We start from the raw sequence: 12,286 nt of genomic DNA, 5'->3' as shown, positions 1-12,286 counted from the left end.
TTGTGTGGCCACAGAAGACCAAATAGATGGGAATTTAGGGAAACTCAGTTTAATTCAGAACAAAGGGTTCTAACTGTTATAAATGTCCAGTATTAGAATGGGCCACCTTGTGAGGTAATGAGTCCTTGTCACCTCTAGTCTTTAAACAGAGCTGACGGTCCATCAGATGCTAAAAGGTTCCCATGATTAATGGCAGTGTTGGGGCTGGAATGCCTAGGTCCCTTGCAGGCCCCTTGTTAGGCTGCCTCACCCTGGATGGGGAGAAGAGGTGGATGCTGTGGACATGCCCAGGTCCCGAGGAGAGAAGTGGAACTGGAGGATTAAGGACAAGTTGCGGTTACGGCCTTTGCCCTATGGTCCCAAACATGGCCTGCTTTACAAAGCTGCCGAAGGCACACTGCAGAACCTAGCGAAGTGAGTGCCATTCTGACCCTGAGTAGCTTACAGCGAAGCCTTGGCAAAGTCACCTTCCTCTCTGGTTCTGATTTTCTCATCTGAACACTGAAGGGGAGATCCAGTGAGCTCTCAAGCACCTTCAGGCCATGGCAGTCCGTGTGGCCGGCTCTGCCTTTCTGAGCAAATCAGTGAAGTAGTGGCCCTGGGGTGTAAGGGGCCAAATCACCATAGGCTTCTTCCTGATGTCCTGCAGCTACTGCTGATGGGGAGCTTTTCCAACTTGCCACATTCTTGCCCCAAGTGTAATTTAGCACCATGTGTGGATAGCAGATTTAGCCTGATGTTAACTAGCTGTGTGACTTTCCTTCTCGAAGACTTAGCTGCTTTACCACCTGTAAGACCAGAGCCAGAGCTGGACTAAACAATGGGATTTACTGGGGTTGACAGCTCCAGACTGTTCTAGGAGTCAGGACCCTGTCATTCCAGGAACTAAGGGGATCCCCACTCTGTGGCTGACGCCCAGGATGAGAAGTCATCCACCTGACAGTGAAAGTGAAGCTCTAAAGATGGACTTAGAACCCTCTGTTCCCCCCCAACTCTGCCACCAAGCATATCTCAGGAGGCCCTTACTGGTGTCATTTCCCTTGTCCCTCTGCAGTGGCTACAGGATAACCTGGGAGGAGCTTAGGAGCTTTAAGTTCGGGGTGGCACGGCCCTGAACAGGGGAATGTCCTGTCCACGGTCACGCGGCAAAGAAGAGTACCCTCAGCCCACAACCCGGCCCGGTCTTGAGCCCTCTCTCCCCAGCTGCCTACAAGCCACCCATTCCACCAGCTTGTGGGCTTTTTTCCACATCTCACTTCCCCCAGCCCTGGACCTCAGACAGCAGAAAGCGGCAGAAGCCATTCTCTGAGGACCGCACCTCAGAGAAGAGCTGGATCTCCCAGGTGGGATTTGCTCTAAGGCCTCTGGCAGGGAGGCAGGCATGAAAGCTGATCCCCAAGAGGGCGTGGCTCCAGAAAGCTGGCAAATAAAAATCCGGAGAGCCAGCACCGTCTGGAGACCAACAGAGGACCTGAGGAACCCGCTCAGCAAGCCACTCGGTTCCTGGGCCTTGAAAGTGGTAAGCCTCCTGAGGCAGGAGGAGCCCGGGGAGGACCTGGGGACTGCGAGTGGGGCAGATGGAGGGAGGCAGATGTTTGTGCTCCGATGGTAGAAGAAATTCCAGGGGAGAATCACTGCAGCGAGCTGACAGCTGCTCACACTCCCACCCAGCAAGGGAGACCCCCAGGCAGACACACACATGCGCCCAAAGACGGATACCGGGAAAAGACAGCCCCGCTCACAGGCTTGCCCCACCCCAAGCAGAAAGAGCGGCCCAACCCTGGCTCATTCACCCGGAGGCACACAGTAAAGAGCCCCCCCTCCCACCCGCACGCTGATCTAGAGCCCGCTCTTTACCCGCCGTGTTTCAGATACCCATGGCATCCCCCCAAATGCTGCTCCTCTGCCTGCTGGTCCTGGCAGTCACCGAAGGCTGGGGTCGCCAGGTGGCCATCCCAGGCTGCCACTTGCACCGTGAGTAACCCGGGGAGCAGAAAGCTGGGTGGGAGCAAACAGCTAACGGACTGGACCGAAGGTCAGGCAGCACCCTCAGTGGACCCCCCCTGAGGTTCCCGCAGCAGGAGCTAGGCGAGGCTTTGCAGAGGCTCCGTCTGCCACTTGCCCGTCTCCTTCTAGCCTTCAACGTGACAGTGCGAAGTGACCGCCAAGGCACCTGCCAGGGCTCCCATGTGGCACAGGCTTGTGTGGGACACTGTGAGTCTAGCGCCTTCCCTTCCCGGTACTCTGTGCTGGTGGCCAGTGGCTATCGGCATAACGTCACCTCTGTCTCTCAGTGCTGTACCATCAGTGGCCTGAAGAAGGTGAGAAGGCCTAGCCCAGTAGTGGCTCATTGGGGGTGGGGAGAGACCAGAGGAGATGGGGATCTAAGATGGCCCGAGGAAGGCGAATGGAACATGGACCCCCTTCTCCCACAGGTAAAGGTGCAGCTGCAGTGTGGGGGGGACCGGAGGGAGGAGCTGGAGATCTTCACGGCCAGGGCCTGCCAGTGTGACATGTGTCGCCTCTCGCGCTACTAGCCCCTCCCTTCCCTTCCTCCTTCCCCTTGGTCAGAGGGTTTGAGTTGGAGTATATCCCAAATACCCTGAGCCTCGTTGAGGACAACAGCTCCAGCTCTCTTAAGAGTCCGTGATTGTCACCTCCTGAGAAGAGGGGAGTTTCTCTCTCTCCCCTGCCTCTGCCTGGCCTCGTAACCAGCCTATCTAATCATTTCACTCCATTCTTTGTCCCTACCCCTAAATAAAGCAAGCAATTCTCAAGTTTCTCTCTTTATTAAGTCTACCCCCAGGCAGGGGAAGGGGGACAGACCATGGTAACTGTGACACCCCCCCACCCTAGGACACGGGGAATCTCTTCTGCCTATGCCCTCACCCCTCCCCCTGCCCAATAAATAAAAAGGGGACAAGGAAGTACAGGGTGAGGGAGAGGAGGGAAAGAAAATGCCCCAGGCCCAGGACAGCATCTGTGTTGGGGGTGAGCTGGGGAGAATAAATAGACCATGGATCCCATGGTGGGGTGAGGAAGGACCTCGTGCTGGCACGAGGCAGGGCAGGCAAGGGGCTAAGTGCCCTTGCTCTAGGCAGGAGCCGGGGTGGGAACCTGCCTGCAGTCTGGAGCCCAGCTTTGCGGGGCAGGTGCAGTCCCTGATGGCAGCTTCCTGGTCAAGCCCGCCCTGGTCGAGTCCTGCCACAAAGGCCTGAGAGTTCTGTTGCCAGGACCACCATCTCTCCTCCTCTCCCCATAGCAAAAGCTGCCCATGCCGGGCCAGGCAGGGAGCCCTCCAAGCCCGCTCTGGCAAGGCCAGGGGTAGGTGTGTGTCTCTCTGGGCCCCTGGGCAGGAGAGGGGATGGAGGGACTGAGAGCTCCGAATTTAGCTCTTCCCCTTCTAGGGGATCTCTAGCTCTGACCCCCACTGGTGGCCACCTGGGGTGTAAGCCGCTGGAGGGGGGCCTCTTTGGCCCCTTGGGTCCCCTGTAACCGGCGTAGCCGTAGCTCCTCCAGGCCTTGCCATAGCTCCTGACGCTCCCGGGCCTTCTGCTGCTCCCTGGGGAGAGAGGGTGAGGCAGCTCCCATACCCGGGCCGCTCTACAGTCCAGCCTCCCTTACCACCACCCCCACTGTAAAGGGGCTGTATGGGAACCTTCCACTTAGGGCAGAGGGCATTGGGAAACTGGCCCCGGTCTGCGGTGGTGAAGCTGAAGGGGAGGAAGCTCCATACCTGGAAGGACGTGGGAGCACGACTGGAGGAGGCAGTGGGGGGCTGGGCGTGGATGGCCCGGCACTTGGCAGGAGGAACACAGGGACACTAAACATCTGATCAGATAGGGTGTGGGGCCGTCCTCTTAGGCTCCCTCCAACCACGAGGAGCTAGCTCCTTCCTGCTTTTTCCCCTCTCCCCCCATGCCCAGCCCGACACTCACTGCTGCTTCTCTAGCTTGTAGGAGGCTGTGAGCTCATCAAACAGCTTTCCATTCATCTCCATGAATGTCTTGAGCACATTGTAGATCAGAGATACGATGGTTCTTAGCAGGGTCCAGCGAAGGGGGAGGGGAAGAGAAGAACTTCAGTTAGGCGCCACCTCCCTCTCTAGGACTCTGCCCGTTCCAGACGGCATGCAGCCGTGAACACCACAGGCACTGCTCTCTCCCTGCCCCCTTCACCATCCCTGACCCTCTCCAGCTAGGAGTCATCCCACGTCTGGACTGGCCGACCCTGGAACCAGCTTCTGTGGGGTGGGTCAAGGCCTGGGCACTCACTGATTCCAGTGTTCCTTAGAGACTTGGTAGAGGGTCCCAAACACAGCAGGCAGCACAGTGTGGCAGTTGTCCTCAATGAGGCTCAGGATATACTCGTTGTTCCAGAAATACAGAGCCCGCTCTGCAACCTGGGGGCAGGGCAGCAAGGTAGCAGAGTGGGCGCCTGGTAATGGCTTCCCTGCGTGTGCAAGGGCCCGGTGTCCACCCCCACCTCAAAACCCAGGGAGCTCTGCCTCAGCTCATCTGACCCACTGGAGGAGGCAACGCAGTGAGGAGAAAAGGACACTGGGTTTGGAGTCCAACGCTCAGGGTTGAATCCTAGCTCCACTACACATGGGACGTTATGACCTAGGGTGAGGCATTTAACCTCTCAGCCTCAGTTTTCTCATCTGTAAAATGGGGCTCATAATAGCTCTCTCCCCCCACCCGGGGCTGCTGTAACCATCAAATGAGGTGTTTAATAAATTTAAGTACCAGAGTCACTGTGAGAAGAACTGACTTCCACCAGATTGAGGCTCATAAGATTGAGGGAGACAGTCTGCACACACGTGCAGGAAAAGAGCAGTTATGGCCAGCCTGAGAAGTGGAACCGCCTGGCTGTGCCCTGGAGTGGGACTGATGAAATCAAAAGCCACTAAGAAGAGGGAGCAGGGATAACAAGCCATTCTGGAGCACGCTGCAGCTTACGAAATAGGTTTGCACTACGTAGTTCTCGGACCTCATCACCATCTGGGGAGGAGATCCCTGTGGTCCCCTTCACAGATGAGGAAGCTTCGTCAGATTCAGGTGGCGGAGTGATTGCCTGTGACCCCTTAGCCCCTCGGGAGTACAGCTGAAGCCTGACCCTAGGTCTCCTGACCTGAAGTCCAGCATCTACCCGTCACCAGACCCTGGAGGGTCCAGGGGAGACACTGAGGGCGCAGGGAGCGGTGTTTGTTCAACTGGCCAGCCCTCCTAGTCCCTACCCTGGCTCCCACTCTTACCTGTTCAGACCCCATACCTGGAAATGGGGGCTAGACACACAGCGGGCCACCTGCTTGAAGAGGGGTTCCTGGATCTTCACAAACTGGGAAGGCTCGATGACATCGAGAATCTCTTCCATCTCCCCCAGAAACATCACCTGGAGGTAGGGACACAGGACACAGCAGTTCCCATCTCCCCCCCCCCACACACACACGCATCTGACCGCCCTCCAGAAACAGCCCTCCTGATCCCTCCCCCTGGTGGGCATCAAAGCCCTTCTTCGTACCTCCTTCTGGGTACAGGTTTTTGGCCAGTATTTGAGCAGCCCCCGGATCACCTGTGGGAGTTGAGGCAGAGAGGAGTCAGACCTGCAGGGGTGGGGCCTGCCTTGCCCCCCAGAGGTACTCACGTGCTCTGTCAAGGTGGCGTCTTTCTCCAGGAACTGCACCACACAGTATGCCAGCTGAGGGGGGAGGCGGGTGGGTGGAGAGAAGGAGGACTGGGGTCAGGAGGGGACCAGGACGGAGGCCAGATGTCTGCTCACTTACTGTGTCTACTCTCTCATTACTAAACGTTTACTGACTGACTGCCTATGATGTGCCAGACACCGTGCTCTGTGTGCAGGGACATAACCGTGTTCACCCAGGAGGAACATTCAGCACACCAGTCCTTATACATATTACAAAAGCTTCCATAATTGAAATCTGTATCACAATCTGTGGGACCGTGGCAAGAGGAGAGTTTAATCCTGCCTAGGGCAGGTCAGGAGGGAAAGGGCTGGGAAGTCTTCACAGAGCTGATGTCTGAGATCAGCCTTAAGGCGTCATGGAAATTCTCTAAGGTAGACGGAACAGAATTAGTAAAGGAAAAGAAGGTAAGGGAGGGAGGATCCCATGAGGTCAGGACTTAGTGTGTGGCTGGAGCAGAATGTTGGGCTGACCCGGATGACCGCATGGCTGCCCTGACTGTGTCAGGATCTCTCTGCTGTGGCAGGGCCAGGCCTGGGCCTCACCTGGGCGTGAAAGACAGACAGTGACTTGACAGAGTGCAGGGGAATCAGGACCCGGACCAGGAACTGCTTGTGCTCGGTCTTCAGGGGCAGCGCAAAGCCATTGATGATGCTGAGGTGGGGGCAGAAGAGAGGAGGAGGGCTCAGAAGACCGGGCCTCAGTCTTTCCTCCCAGAATCCTGACGCTCCGGCTGAGGCCCAGAGAGAATCACCTTCCTAAGATCTCCAGCAGCTCAGCCACACCGTTGAAGTGCTCGAGTTCATAGATGAACCTGCAAGAGAAAGAGAGGGATGCGGAAGGGCTCAGAGAGGTCGGAGCAGGCCCAGCCCCTTCTCAGCCATCCCGCCTGCCACCCCATCCTGCACACTAATCCAACTGTCTCCCAACCCAGAGGCTGAGCTCCCTTCCCAACACCCCAAACCACGCCCCACTGAGATCCACACCCCCAGCTGAATCACCCTCCTCAGCCCAACCGCTGGTGCTCAAACCTCTCTTCTAGGAAGCATTCCAACTCTTCTCTTTCTCCCCCAGACCCTAATTCTCATTTTCTGGCCCCCCATCCAGTCAGCAGGCACCCAGGCTGCAGCCTTCACTCTTCATGCCTTTCAACCCAATGAATAACAGACACTAAGAGCATCTAGTCTGTGCTATGGACTTCTCAAAATGATCCTGAGAGATAGGGTTTATTAGATCCATTAAACAGATAAAGAAACCGAGGCTCGGCAGTTTGATGACACCCGCCCCAAAGTTAATAAGCAGGATTATTATTATTGAACTACAACTCCCGGAGGACGGGGATCAGGTCTCACCTATTCTGTAGCTAATAACAACAAGAACAAATGTTTCAGCCTTGGTCAAGGAGCTATATGCTGTGTGCTTTGGAAGCACTGCCTTGTTTCATCGTGATGACTGTCCCTGGGTTAGTGTAGCTAGCATTCCCACTTTAGAGATGGGAGAACTTAAATAATTCGCCCACAGTCACCCAAACTTTTGAACCAAACTCAAAACGGGCCACCTAGCTCCAAAGCCAATCTCAACTCCTTCCTACCCTTGTCCAGACCCATAGGGGCCCCTGATGCCCAGTGGGCCTCATTGCTCAATACACATTTGCAGAAAGAATCTCTTCATTTGGGTCTTTATGGTCCAGCACAATAAAGATCAAAAGATTTGGATCCTAGGCTCCTAGGCTCCCGGGACTGACCGAATCCCTGCAAACTACCTCATCTCCCTCAGCCTCTATTTTTTTCATCTGTAAAATGGAAATAAATACCCTTTCCCTGCTGACCTCACGGGAGCCTTTGCCTCTGTCTTCTCCCCTGCAGCTCCCCTCCCTCCCCAGGTCTCAGCTGGGCAGGCAGCAGGCACCCACCGGAGGAAGATGTGGCTGCACTGTTTGCGGATGTAGGCCCGGAGCCCCAGGAACTTGCCATAGACCCGGTGCAGGATGGTCTTGAGGTACTCACGCTCCCGGGGGTCCTCACTATCAAATAGCTCCAGGAGCTGGGGGACCCAGGGTCAGGGGTCAGGGGAGAGGCCAAGCCCAGGTTGCTCCCATCCTATCCCCACACCCCTCAGAGAGCCTGCCCTGTCCCATGGCACCACCCGGCCTGGGCTCCCCACTTCACCATCAGGACAAACTTTTGATCCACATATCTCTTGGCCACAGAGGGTTGGAAGTCTGGGCTCTCCAAGAAACGCAGGAAAAACTCATATACCAGCTGAGAGAGGGGAAAGACAAAAAGGTGACTTCAGGAACAGCCTCCCTCCTCCCCCTACCCGCCCTCTGCCAGTCTAGGAGGCCATCCCCCCCTCTACTGAAACTCAGCTCCCTGCCTTCCCCAGCCCCCGTACCTGCAGATGTGGCCAGGAAGGCTCAAGGTTGGGCTCATCCTCTTCAGGATCAAATTCAGGGTTCTCACTGGGTGGCAGGGTCCGGAAGATATTCACTGAGATCTGAAGGGCAGGGGCAGGGTTCTTTTAGGAAGAGCCCTCGAAGGCAGAAAAGCCAGGAGGTCCCTTATCCAAAGGTCTAACGAGCCTCAGCACCTGCCCCGGCAAGCAATTCACTCCTCAGCGATCATGACCTGAACATATGGAAGCCCTGGGTTGGGGGCTGGGGACCCAGGGATAAACAAGTCACATCCCTGCCCTCTATCGGGTACTGGAGTCCAGCGGGGATGACAAGATGTTAAGCAATAAGGTCTACGGACAACCTAGTCAGCAGAAAAGGAGGTGTCTAGCCTGGACACGGAGACGCTTCTCTTCACTGAGAAGAGGCTGCACCTGAGCTAGGCCATGGCAATAAGGGACACGATGGGAGTGCACGCCAGGCGTCAGGAGAGCATAAGCAAAAGTGCAGGGTGGGACAGGCCCAGGAGGCACCGAGGGACCTACACTGGCCAGATGCAGCAGGGCTGCGGGGAGGAGGGGAGGAAGATGTAGGCCCTGAAGCTAAGCCAAAGAGCATGGGGTTATCCTTTGCAGAAAAAGGGGAGCACAGGCAGGTCAGTAGGGTTCCATGTCCCCCAAGCCCTCCCCCAGAGGCCGGGAGCCAGGCAGGTGCTTACCATGCGGATGATGTCAGGGTAGACAGGCTCAATGAGGACCCCCCGGGTGCTCCCCACACACTCCACCAGCTCATTGAGTGCTGCCCGCTTCACCTCCTTCCCCTTCAGGTCAGCCACACAGTCCAAGAAGTCAAACATCACCCCACATTGGGCCAGCTTCCGGCTCAACAGCTCGTGCAGCTCAGAGGCTGGCACATCTGGGGAGAAGGGAGGGGGCTGAGCCTGCGCGCCGGTTACCACAGCTCTGGGCATGGACGAACCTTCCTAATCCATAGAGCAGCCTCCCCCTGCCCCCAGCCCCAATGCTCGTGTCATCCTCCACTCTTTGCAGACAGCAAATGCCTCCTGTCCCACCCTCCATTCCTGCAGGATAAAGGAGCTGCTTCTCTTCCTAACCCGGGCTCAGAGAGCAGGATGGCCTGACTCAAAGCAAGGTAAGAGACCCTGGATGCCCGGGCTTGCCACGGGGGCCCAAAACAACCATGCCACCCTTTCATAGGTGGCACTCTGTTCTAAGAGCCAGAGATGAGAAGGAGGGTGGGTGCTGAGGATCTCCAGGGTACCCTCTGGCTCAGCCAGTCGAGCCCCGTGGCCCAGAGGTGAGGACCCTACGTGGTGATCACAGGGAGCTGTGCTGAGCACCTGCTCCAGGACCCTGGCGGTAGCCTCCTGGAACCCAGACTGTGGGCCCCACCCTCGGCCGTGGTTTGCCCCCCCAGGGTGGTGCCACTTCCAGATGCCCCACCTCCAAGGATGACAGGCCAGTCAGGCTATGCGTCAGCAGAGGGCTGGAGCGCTGGGGGTGGGGGTCATCTCCAGTGCTGGAGTCCCCAGCCCAGAAGGAGCCATCTAAACCCTCTGATCACAGTGGCCAGCTGCTTCTCACTACCCGCCGCAGCGTCGCTGGCCCGCTCTGGGACTCGGGTACCCTGGCAGCCAGCCGCAGGGCTCACCTTTGAGCAGGGGCAGTGGAGTGAGCTCTTGCTGGTTGCTCTGATAGCGGAACTGAGAGGAGCTGTGGGAGCGCCGGGGCCGGGCCCTGCGGAGGGAACGGCGGGAGAAGCCGTCCACCTTGTCGGGTGGGGGCACAGGCGACAGCCCGGGGGAAGAGGGGCTGGTGGGGGTGCTCGCAGGGGGCAGCTTTGTCTCCATGGTGGCCAGGCGGTGGGTCAAGCCTTCAGGGCCCCTGGGGTTCCCTCTGGGCCCGGAGGATGCCGAATGAGGTGAGGCTGACTAACTTGGGCCCATCCTGGGGCGGGGGGGGGGGGGGGGGCACACAACCACAGTCTGGGCCCCCCCCCAGGGCCTTCGGCAACTGCCCAGTCCTGGGGGGCAGCAGAGTAGAGAGGAGGATGGCTCAGGCCTCAGGTCCTGGGGTTCCCGAAGAGTCCAGTTAGAGTTCCCACCCTGGTTCTCTTGAAAATGAAGTCAAGGCAGAGACATCAGCAAGAGAGACAGAGAGAGCCTGTCAGTTCTTCCCAGAAAGACCGCGTGTGCGGCTGCTCCAGTCTTCTATTCCCTCCTACCTTTGCCCAAACCCTAAGTACAGGTGCAGCCCATTCCCACAGGAGCATATCCCACCTTCTCCTAGACCTAAAGGCCCCAGGCTCCAAAACAATCCCTCCCCAGTCCCTACCCAGAATGGGGAAACCCCATCCTCATCCCTGGCCCCTAACAGCATGGGGCCCCCTTCTGCTCCACTAATTCAGGCCACCAGCGACTTCCCCAAGAATGGGGTCCCTAATCCCACACACCCCCCTCCCTCCTAAAACCTGGCATCCTTCCCCACCCCACCTCCTCCTTCCGTGCCCCGCAAATCTCATCTGCCTCCCGGTGCGGGGACACTCACTTCTCAGAAGCCCAGACTTCCGTCCCCGACCACAGGGGACTGCGGGTGGGGAGGGGGCGGCCGATCAGGGCTCCTTCGCAGAGGTTCCGCTCCGGGCGCTGGCGCTGGGTGGCGGCGCTCCCGGGTTCTCTCTTGGGCTCCGGAGGGGCCGGAGCATGCCCCCAGCTCAGCCCCTGGTCGGGGTGCGGACGTCTGGCACGCTCTGGGCTGACCCGAGCAGCGCGCGGACCTCTCCTCAAGTCGTGGGACCCGACCCAGCACGGCGCGACGCCGCGGGAGCCCCGGCTCTGGGCGCACCGGCACCCGCCGCCCAGCTGCTCAGGATGACATCAAGTCACCTCCCCCCTCCCGGCCCGCACCTCCCCGAGGGCTGGGTAGTTGCGGGGGGGAGGGAGGGGGGGGGGCTGCGTCAGGATGTTCCCGGGGGCCGCTGGGAGATGTAGTCCCCGCACCGCTTAAAGAGGGCTGCCGGAGCAAAGGGATAGCCCCTGCACGGTCCTGGGGTCAAAGCTTAAGCAGAGCGGGATGACGTCCAGCTGGGGCTAGGCTCCCGGGTTCTAGAAGGGAGACTACCTAGGAAGAGAGGACTCAGGAGTCTGCATCGAGAAGCTGGGGGTGATGCTGGGACCCTGGCAGGAAAGAGGCCCGATCCTATACCAGAAGCAAAGATTTGGCCTGCTCCCTCTGTGCTCCAGGCATTTCACCCCCATGGGAATCCCACCCTCACCCCAGAATGGCAGGACACTTGAGAACCCACTAGGAAACTGGCACTGAACTGGTTAATAATCTGCAGTGAGCAAGAGCCTGCTGGGAGAGGTGTGGTGCATTCAAGACTGCTGGGAAATGCAGTCCCATCCTTAGGCCTGCAGTCCCCCTCCCGTCCTTTGCTGTCTATGGTGACATCATGGTCTGGGGTTTAAAGGGCCAGCCTTGGAATGGCAAAGCATCAGAACAGAAGGTGCTGCCTGGCGCTGCCACCCCACCCCAGGCAAGCTGGCCTCCCTGGACAGACCTCCCTTAGCCCCTCTGGGCCCTAAGATGTGCTAGTGGGGTCTCTTGTTCAAAACCTTACTGTAGGTATCCAAGGTACAGGTGGGATTTCGAAAGTTTGGCATTCTGGCCAAAAGTTCCTGGCCTGCAGTCCTGGGTCTCCTTCTTAGGACCCTAGACCCCAACACTCTTTTATTTCTCTGAACTCCATGCCCTACACTGCACTGTGAAATCTCCACCCAGAAGTTTTGCCTGGCTGAACAACTAACCGGTCCATGTAAGCAGCAGCAATGGGCAATAAGAATTGACACCGAGGTCAGGGAGGGGACTGGGGCAATTTTCAGAGTCTTCTCATTCTGCCTTATACCTTAGCAGCCATCTTCCCTGCTACAGAGGGAGCCCGGGTGCCCACCTGCTGGTGCAACAGAAAGCAAAGCCCATGGATTAGCCAGATGGGGTACAGGGCTGTATGACTTGAGAGCTGGCCAGCAATCCCTTGCTCAGAAATCTTCAGCAGGCCTTATCCACCTGACCCTTGGTGTCCTCGTCTGTCAAATGGAAACCCATAATTTCCTCCTTGCCCACCTCCCAGGCTCAGGAAGTGAAGCCTTGTCCCACATCCCTGCAGAAAAA

The 12,286-nt window shown here is 57.8% G+C and overlaps 2 protein-coding genes across 5 annotated transcripts; one reads left to right on the top strand and one right to left on the bottom strand.

Moving 5' to 3' along the window:
- The first annotated feature begins 491 nt into the window (after positions 1–491).
- GPHA2 (glycoprotein hormone subunit alpha 2) lies at positions 492–2,777 on the top strand. Its single transcript, XM_058689582.1, has 4 exons — positions 492–1,519; positions 1,872–1,974; positions 2,137–2,321; positions 2,436–2,777. The coding sequence occupies exons 1-4, from the start codon at positions 1,382–1,384 to the stop codon at positions 2,535–2,537; spliced, it is 528 nt and encodes a 175-aa protein (XP_058545565.1). The 5' UTR covers positions 492–1,381; the 3' UTR covers positions 2,538–2,777.
- PPP2R5B (protein phosphatase 2 regulatory subunit B'beta) lies at positions 2,771–11,031 on the bottom strand. 4 transcript variants are annotated; one of them, XM_058689567.1, is made up of 15 exons: positions 10,664–11,030; positions 9,768–10,227; positions 8,815–9,011; positions 8,099–8,200; positions 7,873–7,965; positions 7,617–7,747; positions 6,459–6,518; positions 6,250–6,358; positions 5,647–5,700; positions 5,524–5,574; positions 5,275–5,394; positions 4,275–4,402; positions 3,939–4,040; positions 3,737–3,831; positions 2,771–3,562 (listed from the first exon to the last, which is right to left on the bottom strand). In XM_058689567.1, the coding sequence occupies exons 2-15, from the start codon at positions 9,964–9,966 to the stop codon at positions 3,180–3,182; spliced, it is 1,824 nt and encodes a 607-aa protein (XP_058545550.1). In that variant the 5' UTR covers positions 9,967–10,227; positions 10,664–11,030; the 3' UTR covers positions 2,771–3,179. The 4 variants fall into 4 exon arrangements, with proteins under 4 accessions (XP_058545550.1, XP_058545549.1, XP_058545552.1 ...); XM_058689566.1 differs by having other exon boundaries at positions 5,524–5,700; positions 10,664–11,031; XM_058689569.1 differs by lacking the exon at positions 3,737–3,831 and having other exon boundaries at positions 3,275–3,562; positions 10,664–11,028.
- Positions 11,032–12,286: the final 1,255 nt, after the last annotated feature.

Source organism: Neofelis nebulosa, chromosome 10 (assembly GCF_028018385.1).
Source record: "Neofelis nebulosa isolate mNeoNeb1 chromosome 10, mNeoNeb1.pri, whole genome shotgun sequence".
Taxonomy (NCBI): Eukaryota; Metazoa; Chordata; class Mammalia; order Carnivora; family Felidae; genus Neofelis; species Neofelis nebulosa.
The sequence above is the reverse complement of the archived record's forward strand: the minus strand, read 5'-3'. Positions and strand labels throughout refer to the sequence as shown.